General features: G+C 48.7%; 1 protein-coding gene across 8 annotated transcripts in view; it reads left to right on the forward strand.

Moving 5' to 3' along the window:
• The window catches only part of HERC1 (HECT and RLD domain containing E3 ubiquitin protein ligase family member 1), a 1,817,725-nt gene that overhangs the window by 709,495 nt on the left and 1,085,321 nt on the right, over nucleotides 1-22,909 (forward strand). For all 8 annotated transcript variants that reach the window (XM_085643727.1, XM_085643730.1, XM_085643731.1 and 5 more), the window contains 3 exons: nucleotides 927-1,166; nucleotides 1,447-1,530; nucleotides 12,390-12,904. In XM_085643727.1, coding sequence (XP_085499853.1) covers nucleotides 927-1,166; nucleotides 1,447-1,530; nucleotides 12,390-12,904 — 839 coding nt within the window. The remainder of the gene's footprint in view (nucleotides 1-926; nucleotides 1,167-1,446; nucleotides 1,531-12,389; nucleotides 12,905-22,909) is intronic.

The following is a 22,909-nucleotide window of genomic DNA, read 5'->3' on the forward strand; positions in this document are numbered from 1 at the left end:
ATGCTATGACATTAATTTGTGATGAGCACAAACATGAAGGTAGAAGGGATGAGTACATTTAATTCATCTCTATTCTCATATCCCTGTCATATACTAGTCAGTCCTTCTTCCCATCTTTCCTTTGTGTACCATCTGGCATGATGAGCTGTTGTGTTTCCAAGTACATGATATTTATCTTGGTTTTATCAGAAGCTGAAGATGTCAGTCTGCAGATTTCCGTGGTATAGTTTCAGATAACGATTTTAATGAGTGGACTTCTCTTGTTTTAGTGAACATTGCCTGCTAGAGAGACTGCTCCTTTTGATTTCTTAGTTTAAAAATTCCCGCCCCTGCTTGTTGTTGGTAGTTTGGACTTAACTGTGGAAGGGAAAATAGCCAATTTTCCAGGCTCTTTCCCAGTACAAATTTAAAACAGCCTGAAAAAATAAGGGTTGCACCACTATCCTATTATATATGGCTGTTTTTTTCTTTCCTGTTAAAACCTATACAATTGAAATAAGATATGTAGATGGGTATAGTTCTGGAATATTTTCCTCTAGTATAAAGAGTATTGACTGCATGATACATGTATTGTAATTTTGTGGACAAAAAGACATACACAAGCTATCTTTTATATTCTTTTAGGAGAAACTGTCGCTCTCTATACAATGTCGTCAACCTACTCAGTACTACATCTGTTACAATTTCAAGACACGCCTTCCTTTGAACTTTTGAATCTCAGCAATCACTAGCTCTAGTTTGATATGAAGGCCACATTTGCATTATTGTATCTCTTCATGTGCTTTAAGCCAGCTTCTATAAAAGGATAGCAGCGAGAGCTACCAATGTTACTTTATCTAAACTTTGCAGACAAATGTTACATTGATTGATCATAGTATTTGGTTTAGATATTTTCTATGTTACTAATATACTTACTATCTTTCAAGTTTTATATTGTGAAAGAAAACCGTGGCAATGAAGGTACCTGTGTAGGAGTTTCACGGTGGCCAGTGCACGACTTTAACCATCGTACTACCTCGGATATGTGGCTATATAGAGCTTACAGTGGCAATCTGTACCACAACGGCGAGCAAACTTTGACTTTATCAAGTTTTACACAAGGAGATTTCATCACCTGTGTGTTAGACATGGAAGCAAGAACTATTTCATTTGGTAAAAATGGAGAGGTAACGTTTATCATCTAATTTAATTCATGTTTTTATAATATAGATGTGATTTATGCTTATTATATTTATTACAAGGCTAAAATAGAGTGCAGTAATTATTACCATAACATATTTTGTAGGACCTTGCTTTCTAATGCTAAATGGAAATGTGGGCATCATAAAACAGGCACATTGGTCAAATACTTGTATACCAAGTTGAAACAAAATGATCCTGACACTTCTAATTGTTTATTGCTGTTAAGCTTTTTTTAAGAAACAGTTTACTTTGCATTTTTCCTAGGAGCCCAAACTTGCATTTGAAGATGTGGATGCAGCAGAATTGTACCCATGCGTCATGTTTTACAGCAGTAATCCAGGAGAAAAGGTAACACACCTATTGATAAAGTTTTCTTATTCAGAACTATTTGATGAGGAAATGTTGAGTTTTTATAGTTGAATGGAATGTCATTACACTTACCACTGTTACAGTAGCTGCAGATCTTTTGTTTCAGTACTTGCCTACTAATTTATAATGTATACGTCTAACTGCAGAGTCCTCACTTACTGAATATTCCCCACAAGTCAGACTGATCTGGAGACTTTTAAAGCAGCACTCCTGTGGGCTGGTAGGTAGTGTTGTGCAAGTCAGAGCCATCATCGTTCTGCTCAGCAAATGACGACAAGAGCTGCATGTAAGCTCCATCCATGCTCACTGATTTCAGTTCCTTTCTTTCCGCGCCATCAGAGGTGGATCTGGAGCTTCTTCTTCATATTAAACACCCATTTTGTGTCTAACATTTTTATCAGCGTACAATAGATGATGTTACCCCCTAAGGGACTGTTACAAATAATGTCTGTGACAGGTGCTCATGAGATGTAGCTTTGGTGCCTGTGGTCGGAGCACAACTCCAGGTCCTGTGATGACTGCGCCCAGGTGTAGGAAGCTGGCTCCACATCAGATGTGTGCTTTACCTCGCTTCTCTCACGTATCTGGTGGTAGCAGTGGCGGGCAGCCATTCAGGAACCACACCAGGGCTGGTCAGTTTTCAGGGGGCATCTCTAAGATGCCCTCTTAGTGCATTTTACATTAAATCCCACACTGGCATCAGTGGAGGTTTTATGGGCTGAAAAGTTTGCTACCAATCCTCCCAGTTTTAAGTAAAGCCATTATGGAGCTGTGGAGCTCATAGTGACCAACTCCCAGACCATATACTCTTTATGGCTTTACTACACTTACAATGTCTATGAATGGATTTCGCAAAACCAAAGGGGATGATGGACAGAGTGTTGAACAATGCAAGCACTCGCTCCCAGTCAACTGATCTGGGTTTAATCCATCATCATTCTTTAGCTCACTCCGCCACCCCAGTTCAGACATGGCCATATGCAAATCAGTCTGACCCTGTGCCTCATGGGAACAGTCCAGCCCGAACTGCCAAGTCATGCCTTCCCTGGACCGGAAACAGGCATCCTGAGAACGATTTGTGGCTAATCAGCCCTCATCAGCCAGGTTAGCTTGAATCCAGTGGCAAAGTGAGCAAGGGACCCACGTCTGGGCATACCCTGTCAACTTAGGGCGAACAAAGCTAAATCAAAGGGGATGATGGACGGAATGTTGAACAATGCAAGCAATCACCCCCAATCAACTGATCTGGGTTTAATCCATCATCATTCTTAAGCTCACTCCGCCACCCCAGTTCAGACATGGCCATATGCAAATCAGTCTGACCCTGTGCCTCATGGGAACAGTCCAGCCCGAACTGCTAAGCCATGTCTTCCCTGTACCGGAAACAAAATGGACTTAGACACTCTAGGGGTACATGGCTCATGACTCTGTACCCTCACCATAGGACTAGTGCACCCTGGTAGAAGCCTGACTTACCTTGGCCTTAGGCAGTGGATTGCAGGCATGGCTTGCAGGGGTGTGTGCCATGTCGACCCTTTTCACTGCATCAAAACACAAAGGCTGCTGAGGAAGTGTGTGTAGGTTAAGGTGCAGGACCCCTAAAGTTGGCACAATGGGTGCTGCAGCCCTCAGAGGTCTTCCTTGGGCACAGTGCCCTTGGTACCCATGGTACCTCTTACAAGGGGCTTACCTGTGACCCGGGATGTGCCAATTGTGGATACAAAGGTACAATTTTGGGAAAGAACACATGCCCTGGCAACCTGATAGGCAGGGTCCCTGGGCACATCAAGTTGGGTTGTATCAGATGTCAGGCAAAAATGGGGGGGGGGGGGGGGGTAACCATGCAAAGAAGGGGCACTTTCCCACACCAGGTGAATCCGAAGGCCATACAGTACTGCGAAGATAAATGTAACGTCAACAAACATAGGATAACTCCACACCAAGATTGGTCAGTGTTGAAAGGAAGGTTCCGTTTGTGTTACTGAAGTCGTACCTGAGACAGATCATGGTCTTGGTTAAAGTCTTCGGGTGAGTCCAAGAAAAAGCAGAAGTCATCCAAATGGTAATCTCCTGAGACTTCAGCAAGGTCTTTCATGTGCCTCCCGTTCTCACTCCCAATCTCCATTTGAGTCAGTCTAGTACAAATGCACCCCAGGTTGTATCTGTTGGTGAAATCCCAGCAAAAGCAGGCTTTCAGAGAAGCCATGCGGCACATTTTGGCACATTACAGGTAGCCTCAGATTTCATGTGTGGCTCTGCTCCATCATTTCTGGGGCAGTATGGAATCTTTGTGGAGCCACATGATGGTGCTTAGCAGCATGTGGGAGCACTACTACTGAATTCTCCAAGTTTGGCACCTGCTGAATATTATAAGGTGAGGGATCTGCGGTTAGATGGTGTATCCACCAGAAAGAGCATTACCAAAGGTAAGTCAGTTGTTGATTGGTACATGGTTTGTAGGACATTTATGAAAATCTCATAGGTCTACCTCCCACTTTCCTGACAGCCTAAATTTTTTGGTAACTTTGATCACAAACTTATCAGTCCTAGATTTACTACATTTCTTTTAACCGTTGCACTTCAAAGAATTAGAATAGACTAAAAAATAAAAGGCTGGGTGGTGGAATAGTGTATACCTCTCCCACATGCTTGAAAAAGGTTATGGTAAAAATGCATCTTACTTGATCAAGTTTTTTTAAAACATGAAATTAGTTAGTATAAAAAGACGTCTTTGAGCCTAGCAAACTCATATGGCTGGTTAGTTTTGTGCTTTGTCCCACAATGGATATGTTAACATTTGAACTTAAAAAGATTGGTGCAGATTAGTTAATGGGGTGGAAGTTTTATAAAGGTTCTAAAAATGTGGTTTTCCATTAGAATCAAATAGGTAGTTCAAGGAAACAAGCACAAAAATGGCCTCTCTAGTTATCGCCAATAAGTGTACACCAAATTAAATGGTATATCTGAAAGAGACACGTTAGTGATAGATTCCTTACCTTAGAATATCCCCAGGCGTCACACTGGATCCGGAAAGTTTTGCTAGCAGTACCCTGCGCGTCAGTAGGTGGCGTACTGCGGCTCCTCGACCGTTGCTGGCGTCGTAAGTGGCGAGATGACATCACGGAGACTACGTAGGCGCCACCCATGCGTGCTGACGTCAGTTCTTTTTCCGCGCCAGCAAGCGCAGGTCCGGACAGAGCACGTAGCTTAGTCACTTTTTGACTACTCTTTTGAGACTTTTGTCTCCCCTTTTTTCTCCTGGTGCACGTAGGGATGCCTGGATTTAAGTCCTGTGGGGCCTGCCGTCGCAATATGTCGGTGGCGGATCGCCACGATGTTTGCCTCTACTGCCTGGAGACCAACCACGACTCCCAGGACTGTCGGGCCATGACCCCGAAGGCCTTGAGGGAACGACGTCGGAAACTAGTGGAGGTCCGGCACTCGTCCCAGCGCCGTTCCAGGTCTAGGGACCGTTTCTGGGACTGCTCGCAGGGCCGCAGCCATCGCTCCTCGGGCTCTAAGTCTTCGCCCTCGGATTCTAGTAAGCGACGACATAAAAAGAAGTCGAAGAAGCGCGTTCACTTTCCGGCGTCCCCTCGTCAGTCCTCGGATGCGGACGAAGGGGACAGGGGTACTGCCCCTGCTGCTCCTTTGGAGCCTGGGAGTCCCGCGGCCTACCCACCTTACCCGGGTCCGTCGGCGACTCTCGAACAGGTGCAAGAATTTCTTGCAACCATGGACCGCCTGTTTAGGCCGCGGGCTCCCGCAAGCGCGCCTTCGGGCACCGCGGTCCCGTGTCCAGATCCTGTTGGGCCGTTGCGCCGCCGGCGGATCCAGCTTCGGCGCCACAGGAACCTATGCCGGTAGCTCCGGCCCTGGAGCCATGAGGTCCGGCGCTGCCGGCTCCAGCCCCAGCGCCACCCTCGGCTCCGCCTCTGGCGCCGCAGTGGGTGCCGTTTGTTCCACCCTTGCCCCAGTTCCAGGACCATTTCATTCCTACCTGGGATCTGCATTGGGAGATGGCGCCGGCCCGACCCCGGGTGTCCCTTCCACGGCTCCGGCTCTACCGCCGCGGCCGGTTCCTCCTGCAACGGAGGGGGAGGATGACTGGGAGGGGTCCGAGGACCCTCTTGCCCATCAGTGTGACTCCGAGCAGGACTGGGTGGATAATTTCGAGGACACCAGCGACCTCGATGTCTCTTCTGACCCGGGGTTTGCCTCTCCCCCGCCTACCATGGAGGAAGGTGCTTCCCATATGATGGTGCTCCGTTGGGCTGCTGAGGTCCTCAACCTCGATCTTCCTACGGTGGCCCTCAAAACTAATCTCCTCACTGAGGTGCTCCAGATGGCATCTACCTCGTCGGAGCCACTACTTCCCTTCAACAACGCCCTCACCGACGTCCTGTTTGGAACTTGGTCGTGGCCGGCCACGGGGGCCCCTGTGGATAAGAATGTCGCAAGGCGTCGGCGCCTGGTGACCCTGCGTTTCTGACCACTCATCCCACGCCTGAGAGTCTGGTCATCCAGGCCTCGACATCGCAGAGTGCCTTTCCCACGGCTCCGCCGGATAAGGACTCTAAGAAGCTGGAACAGTTCGGTAAGCGGTTGTTCTCTTTGGCCAGTTTGGGGCTGCGGTTGGTGAACACCGCCTGCTTATTGGGCCGCTATTCCCACGTGGTGTGGGATACGGTTGCTCAGGTGTTGCCTCAGTGTCTTGAGGAGGTCCATGCTGTGCTTTCCCAGGCATTTGCTGAGGGTAAGGATGCGGCTAATTTCGCCATTCGGTGTTGTTTGGACACTGCTGACTCGTTGGGTAGGGCGATTTCTACAACTGTGGCACTGCGTCGCCACGCCTGGTTGAGATCTACTGGTTTCTCGCCCGATGTCCAGAGCTCACTCATGGACATGCCCTTCGATGGCACTCGCCTGTTTGGCGATAAGGCTGACAGTGCACTGGAGCGTTTTAAGGACTCGCGGGCCACAGCCAAGTGCTTGGGTCTTTCCACAAAGAGCCCGGCTACTCCTGGTTTTCGTTCCTTTCGTGGCCAAGGCAGGGGCGCCTAGGCACATTCCTTCAGCAAGCCTGTGCAGAACCAGCCTCAGCGCGGCCGCAGACGCGGCTTCCGCAGGGGCGGCTCTGGGAATCAGCGTGGGGGACAGTCTACCTCTGTCCCCGCTAAATCTACCTCCAAACCTTCCTAATCCGAGCTTTGTGGAGCAGCCTACGCCAGTGGGTGGCAAGATTCGTCATCACCTCCCCCACTGGCTTGCTATCACATGGGACAAGTGGGTGTTGCAGATCATTGGCAAGGGTTACTCCCTTCCCTTCCAGTCCAACCCTCCAGCCATGCCACCTCGGTACCACTGCATGTCGGGGGAACACTTGGCGACTCTCCAGCAGGAAGTTGCGGCCCTCCTGGCCAAGGGGGCCATTGAGTGCGTCCCTGGGCTAGAAGTAGGGAATGGTTGTTATTCCCACTACTTTCTGGTCCCCAAGCAGGACAAAGGGGGTCTGCGTCCCATCTTGGATCTGCGGGATGTCAACCGCTTCCTCCGGAAGGAGAAGTTCAAAATGCTGACTCTGGCCTTGGCTGCCCTCACATTCCCGTCCTGCCGGCCCACCGGCGTTACTTGCAGTTCACGGTAGGCCAGGAGCATTTTCAGTTTGCCGTGCTCCCCTTCGGCCATACCAGTGCCACTCGGGTGTTTACGAAGGTGATGCCGGTGGTCGCAGCTCATCTGCGCAGGTCGGGGGTGTCAGTCTTCCCCTACCCCCTACCCCCTACCTCGACGACTGGTTGTTGAAGGCGGGCTCGCCCCAGGCAGTCATCAATCACGGCCGACCTCCTGCATTTGCTGGGGTTCTTCATCAACGTGCCGAAGTCGCACCTGAGTCCCTCTCAGAAGCTCCTCTTCATTGGAGCGATTCTGGATTCGACGCTGTTTCGGGTTTTTCCTCCTGAGCAGCGAATCCGGGATATTCAGGCTATGATATTCAGGCTATGATTCCGATCTTTCAGCCTCTGTCCCGGGTTTCGGTCAGGATGGCCCTCTGGCTTCTGGGCCTGATGGCCTCCTGCAGGTGACACATGCCAGATGGCATATGCGGGATCTTCAGTGGGACCGGAGGTTCCAGTGGGCGCAGCATCAGGGCAACCTGTCCAATCATGTCCAGATCTCGGAGGGCACTGCACGACAATTGCGGTGGTGGCTCACGAATCGCGATTGGGTCAGTGGCAGATCCCTCTCCCTTCCCCGACCGGAGCACACAGTGGTGACGGATGCGTCCTTCCTGGGATGGGGAGGCCACTTGGGAGATCAGAGGCCTCTGGTCTCTGGCAGAGTCCCGGCTCCATATCAATCTGTTGGAGCTTCAGGCGATCCGACTTGCACTGAAGGCATTCCTTCCCTCTGTCCGGGGAAGTGTGATGCAGGTGTTTACGGACAACACCACCGCCATGTGGTATTCCATCAAACAGGGTGGGGTCCTGGACCCTATGTCAGGAGGCTCTGCGCCTCTGGACATGGCTGGAACATCAAGGCATTACCTTGGTGGTTCACCACCTGGCAGGTCGGACGAACACAGCCGCCGGTGCTTGATGGATCACGAATGGCGTCTGAACTCGGACGTGGGGCAAGGTCTCTTTCAGCATTGAGGAGAGCCTTGGTTAGATCTATTCGCCACCGAAGAGAACTCGCAATGTCAGCAATTCTGTGCATTGGAATTTCGCTCGGCGGTGCTTTTCGTCGCGAGTGGAGTTGTGGTCTATTGTACGCCTTTTTCACCTATACCACTTCTACCCAGAGTGCTGAAGATGAGTCGGCGCGACCGGGCCCAAGTAATCCTTGTAGCCCCGGATTGGGCACGAAGATACTGGTATCCTGAGCTACTCTGCATGGCGATCGATCCCCCGATCCGTCTGTCTCTTCGGGAGGATCTTCTGTCGCAGCAGCAGGGGACGGTCCTCCACCCGAACCTGTCCAGCCTCCAGCTCCATGCGTGGAGACTGAGCGGCGACAGTTGACAGCTTTCGATCTTCCTTCCTAAGTCTTTTTTTTTTTTTATTGAGCAGAGCAAGGAGATGGATTACGGGATTTAGGGAGTGGATTGTACAATATTTTGAGGTAAACAACATTACCGCCACCCCCTTCGCTGTCTGGGGAGGTTTTAAGGCCACGGCCCGAGCCCAAATAATAGCTATCATGGCCGGCCAGTCCAAAACTCGGAGGTTGCAAATTGAGAGCCTTCAGAACAAGGTCGAGGTGGAGTACGCCTTAATGCTACAACACTCCCCCAACTCTTTTAATAAAGCTAGCAGGGAACTAAGAGACTTTTTCATCCTTGAGGAAGTATGCAATTCAAAAATTTTCCAGCAAAGAATGTATGAAGAGAGCCAGCTAATGGGGAAGTTGTTAGCCAATTCCACCAGGAAAAAAATGGAATCCTCCCTAATCACCTCCATCAGGGATCCAGTCACAGAACAGGTTGTATTAGATAGGGACAACATCTCACGGGTCTTCCTCCACCACTATGGACAGCTTTACTCAACAGAGTATCCGGTTAACGACGAACAAATTTGGAAGTATTTGATGGATGCTGATCTTCCCAGACTCTCAGAGGCCAGAATTAAAGAATTAGACGATGAAATTATGGAAGAAGAAATTAAAAATGCAATTAATTCTATGGCAGGGGGTAAGGCATGTGGGCAGGATGGATTTCCTATCGAATTTTATAAGTTTTTTATCAAAGAACTGGTATCTCCCCTAAAGAAACTTTTTAATGATATTAGAACGGGTGGAACTGTCTCAACTGAATTTAAAGAGTCCATAATAATATCCTTTGTGAAAAAGATAAGAATCCACTAGATGTTAACTCTTTTAGGCCAATTAGTTTACTTAACTCCGATTACAAGATTTTAATGAAAGTTTGGGCTCAGCGCTTCCTTCCTGCCGCTCAAGAAATAATTCATAAGGATCAGACAGGTTTTATAGCAGGTCGTTCAATGGCTACTAATACCCAATTTTTAATTCATGCCATAGATTTTCTTAATACTAATAAAATTCCTGCCGCAATAATTATGGTTGACGCTGAAAAAGCCTTTGATCTTGTTAATTGGCAAACATTGTTTTTAACTTTAAGTCGTATTGGTCTTCCACAACGGATTATTAAGATGTTAAAGAATATTTATTATAGTGCTAGCGCAAAAGTAGTTATAAATCAGGAACAAATAGGGGAAATTACAATTAAAAGGGGAACCAGGCAGGGTTGCCCGCTTTCCCCGCTACTTTTCACCTTTTTTATTGAACCCTTGGTTTCACAAATCCGTAATAATGCTACTATCTCTTCTCCTATATCAGGGATGTCAAAATACACATTTTCAATCAAAACAATTAAATCACAACAACTCAAGACACCATTGCAAAGCATACGAAATCAGATATGTCTCAGATATAATATAAAATTCATCTTAAATCGAATAAGAGACAGATTAAGTTCTTAATTTACAGTGCAAATGCAATAGCAGCCAGTAATTTACTTTAGAAGAGTACAGTACTATTAACATCAAATCTACTTTTTCATAATTTACCCCAAAAAGCAAGCTGATGAATAAAGTGCAAATGCAAGATAAGGCTACGGAATCGCATGTATCTCAAATGTGGTATAAAATTCATCTTAAGTCACTTAAGACACCAATTGAGTTCTTGAAAGTGGAAATGCAATAGCAGCTGGTAATTGATTTTAGCAAAATACAGTACTATTAACAATAAATACAGTGTTATCACCATATAAAGTGCAAGTATGATAGCAGCAAAACTTGACTTAAAAGATAACCATTCTATTTCAATCATAAAATACGACATACAAGGTTAGCGAGATATAGTGCAAAATACAAATAGCAGAAAATAAATAACATACTAAAAAGAACCTTAAAGATGAATCACCATTTTTCATGATTGAACCCCGGAAATTCTGCGTTGCTAAACATGTAAGACTTATATCAGTAAGAAATCGTTGCCTCAGTCCCATTCAGAAATGATTTATGATCTAAACTGCCACATTAGAAAGCCCGTGGCAAGTCAACGACCTATCCTTAAGTAAGAGTAATTCTTCAAATCTTTTCCAATTTTTTTCATATTTCCTTATGCCGCCAACACGCTTGGCGTATGCCTCTTCAAATTTCCAGATCCTTTTCATTTTGTTAAACCAATTTAAATGATTTGGAATAACCTTAGATTTCCAATTTTGAAGTATCAAGGAACGGGCCACCATACAAGATATAGCTAAAAAAACCTTATCAGAGCCGGATAAGTTGGCCTCGTCTCTTGAGTATCCAAATAGTGCAGTTTCCGCCTGGGGAGAAACACTCATGCCTAGAACTGTTCCCATATCGTTGAAAATCTCCCCCCAGAACTGCTCCAATTGTGGACAAGAAAAGAAAATATGTGGCCATCCTCCTTCCTCCTCCTGATGGCATCGAAAACAATTATTAAGATGGTCGGGATATCGTTTCTGGATCCTAGCCGGGGTCCAATAAGCGAGCCATCTTGAAAGAAAGGACATTCTTTTAAAATTAGCAGCGCGTAGGGATCTGTGCCCTAAAAGACATTTTTTTCCCATTCTTTAGGAGTAAATCTACATCCAGTATCCCTAGCTATTTTTTCAATGTGGCAGACTATCCCCTTGGCCTGTTCGTCCTTCCGCAATACAGAATACCATTTCCCAAGTCCCAAGAGCTTGAAATCGTAAAGGTCTGCCATGGTATTATTTGGAATGTTGAAAATGCCCTCAATACTGGAAATAAAATGAGTTATCCGCATATATTCGAGGAATGTGGGCTTTCTACAACCTTCTGCCCTAACCATAATTTCTTGCCAAGATACTATTTTATTATGGATAATAAAACATTTGAGTTTGGAGAACCCACACTCTCCCCATATCTCCAAGTGTCTTTGTTGCAGATGAAGGCCAAGGCTGCTGCACTCACCGAGACCCAAATATTGAAAGCCTGAGGAACTATTTTTTTAAAAAACTGTTTGAAGCCTAAACTGAACTTCTCGTAGAGATTTGTAACGGGTCTTCTTTGGCAGCTTAGCTGTTTTTAAGAAGGCAGGCATTTGTGTTCCCCCTTCAAGTGCCATTTTATCCAAAAAAAAACTATCATAGATGCACTTATAATATAATAGATCGACCACTAAATTCATTAAAGCCGCCTGATAATACGTCCGTACTTGCGGGAATGCAAGACCCCCTTGATTTATGGGCAACTGAACTGTAGCTAATTTTACTCTAGGAGCCTTTTTTGCCCAAATAAATTGCCTAAACAGTATATCTAGCTCATTAAAATAAGATTGATTAAGACGAATAGGGACATTCAAGAATAGAAAAATCAGTAAGGGAAGAATAGACATCTTAATCAAAGAAACTCTCCCTATTATAGTTAGTGGGAGTGCAGACCATTGTTCAAGGAGGCTTTTTATCTTCTGCTTAGTTCTAAGATAATTTAGTTCAAATAATTTCTGATACTGGCTCGTAACATAAATACCCAAATATCTTATCGGGTCTGTTTTCATGGCCTGGACCCTCAAATTATTAGGAAAGACATTGGGATCAATATTAAGAGCCAGTATCTCAGTCTTTTTTTCATTTATTTTATATCCACCATTTGTTGAAACAGAAAAAACTCTCTAAAGACTAGCTCTAAATTCCCAATAGTTGGTGAGAACCTAAATACTAAATAGTGGAGTTTGAGGCATAGCTCTGTAATCTTTGGATATTACTAAGTTGGTTGCACAGTATAACATAGTTTTCTCAAAATTGTGTTTTATGTCTACTGCAGGTGAAGATTTGTGATATGCAAATGCGGGGCACACCCAGAGACTTACTTCCTGGTGAGCCTATCTGCAGCCCTGTAGCTGCAGTGCTTGCAGAGGCCACTGTACAACTCATCCGCATCCTTCACCGTACCGATAGGTGGACACATTGTATTAACAAGAAAATGGTGGAGAGACTTTACAAAATTAAAACTTGCATAAAAGAAGCTGGTCAAAAACTTAAAAAGAGTCGTTCAGTTCAAAGCAGAGAGGAGCATGACACGAGAGAAGAGACTAAAGAAGAAGAGAAAGTGAAACATGGCAGGCACAATCTTGCAGACCTCTCGGAACTGCAGCTCAAGATGCTGTGTACTGATGTATGGCCTGTGATGGCAGTTATTGGTGGGGTCGATGCTGGTCTTCGAGTTGGTGGCCGTTGCATACATAAACAAACTGGACGTCATGCTACCTTGCTTGGTGTGGTCAAAGAGGGCAGTACATCTGCAAAGGTCCAGTGGGATGAAGCAGAAATTACTATCAGGTGTGTTTAAATAAACTGTTGTCAAAGTTCATGAGAAATATTTATACCACTGATTTAAAGAAATATCACATATTTGTTGAGGTTGTTTTGACTAAATTAACACATTTGTAAACAATCAAATGTGAAGGAATGCAATGTCTTGCTTTAGCAATCATGTTTAAGTTGCTTGTATCCGATTGGGTTTAGGATTAAATATGAAAGCGCGTTAAAAGATGTTTAACAAGGGCGTAACCAAGAAGGAAGTTTGTGTGCTAATGATGGTTTATGATGAGTCTATTCCTGAAGAGTGCATCTGTTTATGTTTGGGGGGAGGGGGGGAGGGAATAACTAAGGATTTGCTAAATGTAGTCAGCTCAACTTATTTCATTCTACATGTTGGTCCTTATTGGGTTTTTTTCTGGGCCACTACTGCTATGTAGTGTTCCCTAATTGTCACCTTCAAAGTTTCCCAGAGCATTTTTTTGCCAGTGTCCCAATTTCCAGGGTTTAGTTGGTAATCAGTATACATGGTTCAATTTCAGTTTACTAGTTTTTTAAATCTAGGTTGTACCTCTGCTTTAGACAGATGCACATTGATTGTAACTAGGGCATGGTTTGAGATGGTCATACTGGCCAGGTGTGGTCATCAGTAGGATTAATATTCTGTGCATATCCTGCTTTCTGGTGGTGTGTTGTAAAAATTCAACTTTTTTTTCCTTAACGTTTTATATCATGGATTTGTGCCATGGGAGTGTCTGTAATGAGAATACTCAATGACATTGATTTTTGCTTGTCAGTGCCCAACTCATCATTGCATTTTGTAGATTTTATTTCCCACAACTTGGGATTTGTTGCTGGTAGAAATGCTTCAGTGTTTGCAAAAACATCACACAACAAAACACTTTCACAGAGATCATCTACTCAGCATTTTACTTTGACTCCAACAATAGAGCTAGTCATACTAGATGGTTGGTAATGTTGTGAGTTTGTACTTTGGAAGGTTTAAATGCTGTGCAGTTAAATTCTGTCAGCGCACAAGTCAATCCTGAAGTCCTTGAAATTAGGAGCCAAGGCTTATCCTAATATGCAGTGTCAGTAGGTCAAAGTTTAGTCTCAGGTACTGTTAAACAGCGTTTAAAGCTGAACACTTAATCAGTGAAGGAGGGAATGTGATGAGGAGGCTTTCCAGGAACCAGCGTCTCATGGGAATCCCACATGAGGTAATGGCAGCTCCCAAGATATTAAAACATGCTAAACCATGGCCTACAGTTAAGATCAGGGTGCTAGGACTAGCTAGCTGTTTCAAATACACCTGTTTGGATACTTTGCCAACAGTGCTTATCAAGTTGAAAACACACAGCTGGGTCAGAAATTCCTTCTTCCTGGCAGTGTTTGAGCACGTATATGCCATTATGCCATACTTGAAAAAGATTCTAACATTTTAAAATGACTCTAGAATCAGCACCAACATTGATCACAGAATATAGGGCCTGAAGCAGTGTGGCAGATGGGATACTCCATCACAAAGATTTTCTGCCACGCTTCATGTGAAGGGAATCTCCCTGAGCCTGCTCAGTTATCCAATATATATATATATACCTTAGGACCTGGAACACCCTCCCCCTCTACCTAAGACAAACCGAAGACCTGCTGACCTTCAGGAGACAACTCAAGACCTGGCTCTTCGACCAATAGCAGCCCCCCCCCCCCAGCGCCTTGAAACCCTCACGGGTATGTAGTGCGCTTTGCAAATTATGTGATTGATTGATTGAGGAATTTCTCTGGTTTTGTACAAGTGAAACCTGAGCCTAATCAAAACGTCCCTGTAACCTTTGTTTTTTTCAGTGAATTTCTATGGTTTTTAAAGAAGTAGTCTCGTTTGCAGAGTAGTGGAGAAAGCGGGCGGGTGCTCCAACCTGCCCTCAGGAATTCTGCTGTATAGGACTTACAGGAGGTATCAGGAGGGCTTCCTGGCCCCCCAGGTCCCTCTGGAGCTAAGGAGACTTCATCCCCCAACTAGTAGTGCACCAGGCGGCATGTTTGCAGAGTGGTGGAGAAAGTGGGCATGGCCTCTGACTACTTCTAAGCAATCCTGCTGTGTGGGACTTACTGGAGGTAACAGGAGGCAAACTACCCGTCATATTACCTCCAGTAAGAAGAATTGTGTGCCCCCTCCCCGGGCCAATTTCGGTGCCGAGGACCCCATCTCCCGAGGCCCGGCCTTTATTTTTATTTATTTTTTAATTTTCAAAGGGAGTGGGGCCAAGGACCCCCCTCCCGGGCCATTTTCGGCCCCGGGAACTCCATCCCCCGGGGCATGCCAATTTTTTATTTTAAAAAAAAATTAATAGGAGGGGGCCATGTGCCCCCCTTCCCGATGCCGATTCTGGCCTCGGGTACCCCAACCCCCTGGGCCTGGCCTTGATATTTTATTATTTTTTGTTTATAAGGGAGGGGGGGTTGCTGGGCCCCGCGCTCCAAGCCTATTTTGGCCTCGGGGACCCCATCCCCCGGGCAGGCCTTCAACATTTTTTGGGGATGGGGCCCAGCACGACCACCCTCCCCTGGTCGGGTAATGCCTCTGGGACCCCATCCCCGGGGCATGATCACATCATTAGGGACCACAGGGGGAGTGTCGTCGTGGGGCTCAACCCGGTCCTCCCTTCCTCCTCTCTGGTTGCTCTTCGTTATTCTATTTAGTTTGAGGTTTGTTAATGTCACAAACTCCACACAGCTTTTATGTTCGTCAGTGTTCACAAGAAATAAACAAAGGTTGTCCTGGCTGGGTCATGTCCTTCTCCGGGGCTTCTTCCAGCCTCTCTCTACTTCTGACTTCTTCCCAGTGAATCAGACTCAGGGACGCTCCCAAAACAAAGGAAGGAAACAAAAGAAAACAACTCCGGCTACTGTCCAACAAAGGGGGGGGGGGGAGTCGTGCGCCACCACCAGAGCCCTATCTTTGTGAGGGTGCCTAGTGTGGGGTTTTTTAGGGCTCCCTCCCTGGTGCCTTTCCAGCGTGCCCACAGCCCTTTCACAACCACGGCGCATGCCCCGGGCACTTGCCTGCTTCCGCGGCCCTCCTGGGCCATGGTGATGGAAGACCCTGCTCCTGACTCCTCGTGGACAGCAGCGGTTTTGTGCGCAGTGCTCCCTGAGTGGTATCGGTGATCTCCGTCGTCCTGGGTCCTCGAGCTCCCGGGTCCGCTCCAGTCGTCGTCCTCCTTAGCGTGCTCCTTCTCATGCTTTCTCCCCACTTCCTCGGGGACCGTTTTCGTCCTCTCCTCTACTCTGCCTGCACTTGACTCCAACTCCTCCAACCACACATTCGCCTCTCCGCAACCCTTTTCAGCTGGCTCAGCTATCGGCCGTGCTGCGTCCGCTAGACCGTCTCCTTCACTTCCGGTCTGGCGGATCGCGGCGGCCATGTTGGATAGGTCCGGGTCGTTTGATGGTCCGCACTATCACACTGCCTTCCCCCCTGAAATGGACGATCGGGCCATTCGAGGACAGAGAAGCGGGCGAGAAAGACCACGTTTGTTTGTAGTTTTCCCGTAACATGAACGGTCTCGAAGGTGAAGGACTGTAAAGTAAGAAACCACCGTAAGATCTAGGGGTTGGAGTCTTTGTGCTTTGACAGCCATGTGAGAGGGACGAGATCAGTTAACAAAAGGAAAGGACGTCCCAGAAGGTAGTACTGTTGAGCTTCCATAGCCCATTTAAGGGCCAGGCATTTTCAATATTGGTATACCTTGTTTCTCGGGGATAAAGTTTTCCACATAGGTACATAATCGGACGTAGATCCCCAGATGCGTCGGGCCGGGACAGGATGGCCCCGAGGCCTCTACCTGGGTCGTCAGTTTGGAGGACATAGGTTTTCTAGGTTTTTAGGACTGCTTCTAAGTGAGCCAGGTGGGTGTTCCAGTTGGGGCTGTACACGACAATTTCATCGAGATATGCAACAGCGAAATGTTGATGTGGGGCTAAGAGGACATCCATCAACCTTTGGAAGGTGGCGGGAGCACCATGGAGGCAGAAGGGTAGCACTCTAAATTGATAAATGCCGGACGGGGTCAAAAAGGCGTTTTTTTCTTTGGCTGCCTGGGTTAAGGGGATTTGCCAATAGCCTTTTGTTAAATCTATGGTGGACATGACTCTGGCCTCCCCCAGGCGCTCTATCAATTCGTCTACCCTTGGCATAGGATAGGCATCACATTTCGATACCGAATTCACCTGGCGAAAGTCAATACAAAACATGATGCTACCATCAGGTTGTGGTACAAGAACTACTGGAGATGACCATACACTGTGGGAAGGCTCGATTATATCTGACTCTAACATGGCTTGTATTTCTTGGTCTACTGCCTGTCTTCTGGCCTCTGGGATACGATATGGTCTTAGCTTGATAGGTTGGGCTGTTTTTGTGACTATAGCATGTTCTACCTAAGTAGTTCGCCCTGGTTTTCCTGACAAGACAGTATAATACTTTCCACAGAGGGACAACATTTGCTGTTTCTGTCCCTCAGTGACCTGTGGCCCCAATTGAATGTTTGTCTCTTTTTTACTGGGATGAGGGGTGAAAGTCACTTCTATTTGCTTGTCTACAGTGATATGGTGTATGGAGGTCCCTGTCTTTGTGGTTGTAGGTGCAGGTTCCTCCCAGGCTCTGAGAAGATTTATATGGTAGATTTGTCCAACAGCTTGTTTATGGGGAACGTCTACTCGATAAGTTACGGGCGTTATTTTACACAGTATCTTATAGGGCCCTTGCCAAGTGGCTAGGAGTTTTTTCTCGGAACTGGGCAAAAGGATGAGAACCTGATTCCCTACCTTAAATTCCCTCAGCTTAGTGTGACGGTCATATAGACGTTTTTGTTTGTCCTAGGCATTTTCCTTATTAGTGTGTACGTCCTCCCACAGGGAGGACAAGGTATTCATCTTAAAGAAACACGTTAGTTAGATTCCTCACCTTAGAATATCACCAGGCGTCAGGCTGGATCCGGAAAGATTTTTCGTCAGCAATACCCTTGCGCGTCGCTAGGTGTCGTCTACGGCTCCGCGTCCGTTGTCGTGCGACGGGATGACGTCGTTGGAGTACTTAGACGCCGCCCTCGCGCGCTGACGTCAGTTCTTTTTTCCGCGTCAGACAGCGCCGATCCGGGAAGAGCATACCTTTTTAGTAATTTTTTTACCAATTTTTTTGACTCTTTTGGTCTATTCATTCGACTCGACTCCGCTGGTGCCTCTACTGCATTGGGGCCGACCACGATTCCGCGTCGTGCCTCGACTGCCGGGCCCTGACTTCGAAGGCTAGGCGGGAGCGGTCCCGCAAGCTACTGGAGTTCCGGCAGTCGCTCCCGGTCGAGGAGGAGGTCGAGAGACCAGTCGCGGAGCCGCAGTCATCACCACCACTCATCTGGTTCCAAGTCTTTGGGTAAGTCGAAGCATAGTAAGAAGTCCAAGAGGCGACATCGCTCTTCGGACTCCCCTCGCCAGTCACGCGATTCGGCTGAGGGTTCGGGTGGTACCACCCACACGGCTCCGTCGGAGCCGCAGGAGTCGCGTCCGTCCCCATACCCACCGGGCCCTGGGACCGACGCGACTCCGTTGGAGGTCAGTGCCTTCCTCTCGGCCATGAGGGGCCGAGCACTTGCCTGCTTCCACGACCCTCCTGGGCCGTGGTGATGGAAGACCATGCTCCTGAGTCCTCGTGGATAGCAGCCTTCTTGGGCGCCGTGCTCCCTGAGCGGTATCGGTGTTCTCTGTCGTCCTGGGTCCTCGTGCTCCCGGGTCCGCTCCAGTCGTCGTCCTCCTCGTTGTGCTCCTTCTCGTGCTTTCTCCCCTCGGGGTCCGTTTTCGTCCTCTCCTCTACTCTGCCGGCACTTGACTCCAACTCCTCCAACCACACATTCACCTCTCCGCAACACTTTTCAACTGGCTCAGCTATCGGCCGTGCTGCATCCGCTAGACCGTCTCCTTCACTTCCGGTCTGGCGGATCGCGGTGGCCATGTTGGATAGGTCCGGGTCGTTTGATGGTCCCGCACCATCACAGGGAGGTTCAAGGTCCCTGCCAGCTCCCCTCCTCATGCGGGAGCCGGCATTGCTTTTGTACAGAGGGAGCTGCAAAAACATGCCGCTCCCTCTGTCCAAAAACAATTCTGCTCTGCTTCATGGAAGCGAGAGCATTTTTAATGCTCTTGCTTCCATGAAGCGGAGCAGTGTTTGCTACGGCACCCCGGGACATTGCTGGAGCCGTCCCTGTGGGGTGGCAGACCCCAGGGACATGTAGGGCTCCTGGAGGGGGTCCGTGCGGCCCTCTTCCCATCTTGTAAATAGCCCCTGGGAGGTTGTGGTCTCCGGGGTCGGGGGGCCGCAACAAACCCCCTTAAATAGTGTTTGTGTGCCCCGTGGAGGTGGCCGTCCCGGGCCCCTCCATATTCTTTAAATTAGCCCAGCGGAGGTGGCAGTCCCCGGGGCTGCTGGCGGGTCCAGTGGGCTCACCCGCATTAATAGCTCCGGGTAGATGGTGGTTCCTGGGACCTTAATAAGCCCTAGGAGTGGGACCCCATGCGCCCCCCTGTTACATACGTTATATGTCTTTAGGACCAGACCCACCTTGGGGCTATTGCATGCCCCCAGGACCTGGCCCACTTGGGCTTTATTGTAAAGCTAGAGCGGGAACCCGCGCTTGCTTTTTAAAAAATTATTTTGCCACGAATTTGCAAATATCTATATATATCAAATATATAGATGGGGAGGATTGAGGTGATGAGGGACAATCTAGAATGGCCCATAGTCTTTCGGAATTCAACATAAAATATCAGGAATAGAGTGAGGAATATTTTGAATAGACTACTATTCTTCAGGGGCACAATTTATGGTAGGCTTAGTCTATACATGGAAAATTATACTATAGACTTTATCAGTCTCATGTGGAAATGGTGTAGATACCAAGGCCTTTGGTTCATGACTTGAAGAGCGTGTTGCAGGACTATTACAAGAGATTTCTGGACTCTTCCAAGGCTACATCACCACCACAACCAATTGATTCTCCTCACTCTCCTCGAGTCAACGTCCTACTACCTGCTACCGGCACCATCACCACCAGCTCCTAATTCGGTAAATTCCCCCCCCCCGATGATATTAGAGGTTTTCATTCTCTGATTGAGAGAGCAGCAAAACGATTTGAACTATCTGAAAGAAACCGTTATAGATTCCATTACCTTAGAATTACCCCCAGGCATCAGACTGGATCCGGAAAGTTTTTTCATCAGCAGTACCCCTGCTCGTCGTAAGGTGGCGTTAGTTGACTCCGCGTTCAGCATCGTGGTCATCCGGGAAGATGTCGCAGTAGCTACTTATATACCACCCTCGCGCGCTGACGTCAGTTGTTTCTTTTTCCGTGCCAGCAAGCGCAGATCTGGAGAGAGCGGTACCTCCAGTCACTTTTTGACTGACCTTTTCTCGACTTTTGTCGACTTCGTTTTTTGAGTCCATTGACTCCTGGTGCACGAGGGATGCCCGGCTTCCAGGCTTGCGGTTGCTGTAACCGACTGATGTCGGTGACGGATCCGCACCGCGTGTGCCTCTACTGCCTGGAGCCACTCACGACCCCAAGTCATGCTCCGACTGCCGGACCATGGCCCCGAAGTCTTTGCGGGTGCGGTCCCAAAAGCTACTCGAGGCCCGGCAGTCAGCTCCGTGCCGTTCGTGGTCCCGGTCACGTAGGAGGTCGAGGGATCCACCGCGTAACCAACACCATTCTTCATCCAAGTCTTATCACTCAGGGTCGGGTAAGTCGAAGCACAAGAAGAAGTCGAAGAAGCATCATCGCTCTTCAACTTATCCCCGTCCGTCGGGTCGGCACCGAGTCCTCCCCCCCCCCCCCCCCCCCCCCCCCCCCATCTTCCCGGGACTGGGAGCGACCCCTGCCCAGCTTCGTCAGTTTTACGAAGCGATGCATGCCATCTTTGGGCAGCTGTACTCCGCCGGCACACCTTCGGGCCCCGCGGACTCGGCTGGGGGCCCTGGGCCTTCGACGCCGGCGACTTCGGCCTCGGTGCGGCAGGGTCCCCTTGGATCCAGGTCTGGATCTGGATCGGCGCCGGTCGACCTTGCTACACCTCCCCTGGCACCGATTCCACCGGCACCACGTCCGCAGCTGGCGTCGGCTGTGTCCCCAGCCAACGTCGACCCTGGCCTCCACCTCAACGTAGACACGGAGCCAGATCCGACTCCGATGCGTACTTTTGTGCTCCTATTCTAACCTGGCTCTTTGAGACCAGATTGGCTGTCAGAAGAGGGTAAGGAGGACTAGGAGGGGTCTGGGGACCCTATAACCGAGCAGTTAGGTTATGAACCAGACTGGAGAGAGGAACTAGGGGAAGCCAGTGGTCTGAATACCACCCCAGACATTGGCATGTTGTCTCCTCCTACCGTGGCTACGGAGGAGGGAGCGTCATACGTAGTGGTGTTGCTTAGGGCGGCCGAAGCTCTCCACTTCGAGCTACCTACGGTGGCAGTCACGTCTAACCTCCTGACAGAGGTACTTCAACCGGCAGTGAGCTCTTCGGAGCCCCTGCTGCCGTTTAATGAAGCCCTCACGGACATCCTTTTGGGCACCTGGTCCAGGCCTAACACAGGGGCTCCTGTAGACAGGATGATTGCCCGATGCCCCTGCCCGGCCCCGGGGTACCCTACTTTCCTCTACCAACACCCTACCCCTGAGAGCTTGGCGGTCCAAACCTCCACCTCCAAAGGCTCATTCCCTAAGGCACAACCCGATAAGGAATACAAAAAGCTGGACCACCTTGGCAAGAAAATATTTTCTTCCTCCTGCTGGGCACTGCGGTCGGTAAACACCGCATGTCTGTTGGGCCGTTACACCCACTCTGTGGGAGATACAGTAGCGCAGGTGCTGCCACAGTGCCCGGAGGAGGCCCGGGCTGTGCTCTCCCGTGCAGTTGCCGAGGGGAGAGACGCAGCAAAGTTTACCAACTGCTGTGGGCTGGGTACCGCCGGCTCACTAGGCAGGACGATTTCCACGTCGGTAGCCTTCGACACTACGCCTGGTTGAGGTCGACTGGTTTTTCGGGGGATGTCCATTCCACTCTTATGGACATATTCTTTGATGCCTGTCGACTTTTTGTCGACAAGGCAGACAATATGCTAGAGCGCTTTAAGGACTCTCGAGCTACGGCCAGGTCCTTGGGCCTCTCCACCACCCGCCCTGCGCAGTCTATCTTTCGCCGCTTTCGTGGCTACAGAAGGGGTGCTCAGCCACGTCCCTCCCAGGGCCACAGGCCGGGGATGTGGGTATCTGGGGGCCAGCGGGCGGGCCAGTCCATCACAGCCCCCTCTGCAGCATCCTCCGAACCCTCCTAGTCCGACCTTTCAGGGCCACCAAACGCCAGTGTACGGCAGGGTTCGCCATCACCTCCCCCACTGGCGCACCATCACGTTGGACAGGTGGGTTTTGCAATTAGTCTGAAGGGGCTACTCCCTCCCCTTCAAGACTACCCCTTCATCTATGCCACCTCAGTACCATCACATGACGGAGGATCATCTGGCCCTTCTCCAACAGGAAGTTTCTTCACTCTTGGCCAAGGAAGCCATCAAGCGTGTTCCTGTCTCAGAAGTAGGTCATGGTTGCTATTTCCACTACTTTCTGGTGCCCAAGAAGGACAAAGGCCTGCGTCCTATCTTGGATCTCTGGAACGTCACCCGCTTCCTCCGGAAGGACAAGTGCAAAATGTTGACGCTTGCTCAGGTCCTGTCTGCCCTTGACCCTGGAGACTGAATGGTAGCGTTGGACTTGCAGGACGCTTATTTTTACATCCCCGTCCTGCCAGCCCACCGGCGTTACCTGCGGTTCATGGTAGGCCACGAGTATTTTCAGTTTACTGTGCTTCCCTTTGGCCTTAACAGCGCTCCTTGGGTGTTCATGAAAGTGATGGTGGTGGTCGCATCTCATCTGTGCAGATCAGGGGTTCCAGTCTTCCCCTACCTCGATGATTGACTGTTGAAGG

This window comes from Triturus cristatus, chromosome 3_1 (assembly GCF_964204655.1).
Source record: "Triturus cristatus chromosome 3_1, aTriCri1.1, whole genome shotgun sequence".
Classification (NCBI taxonomy): domain Eukaryota; kingdom Metazoa; phylum Chordata; class Amphibia; order Caudata; family Salamandridae; genus Triturus; species Triturus cristatus.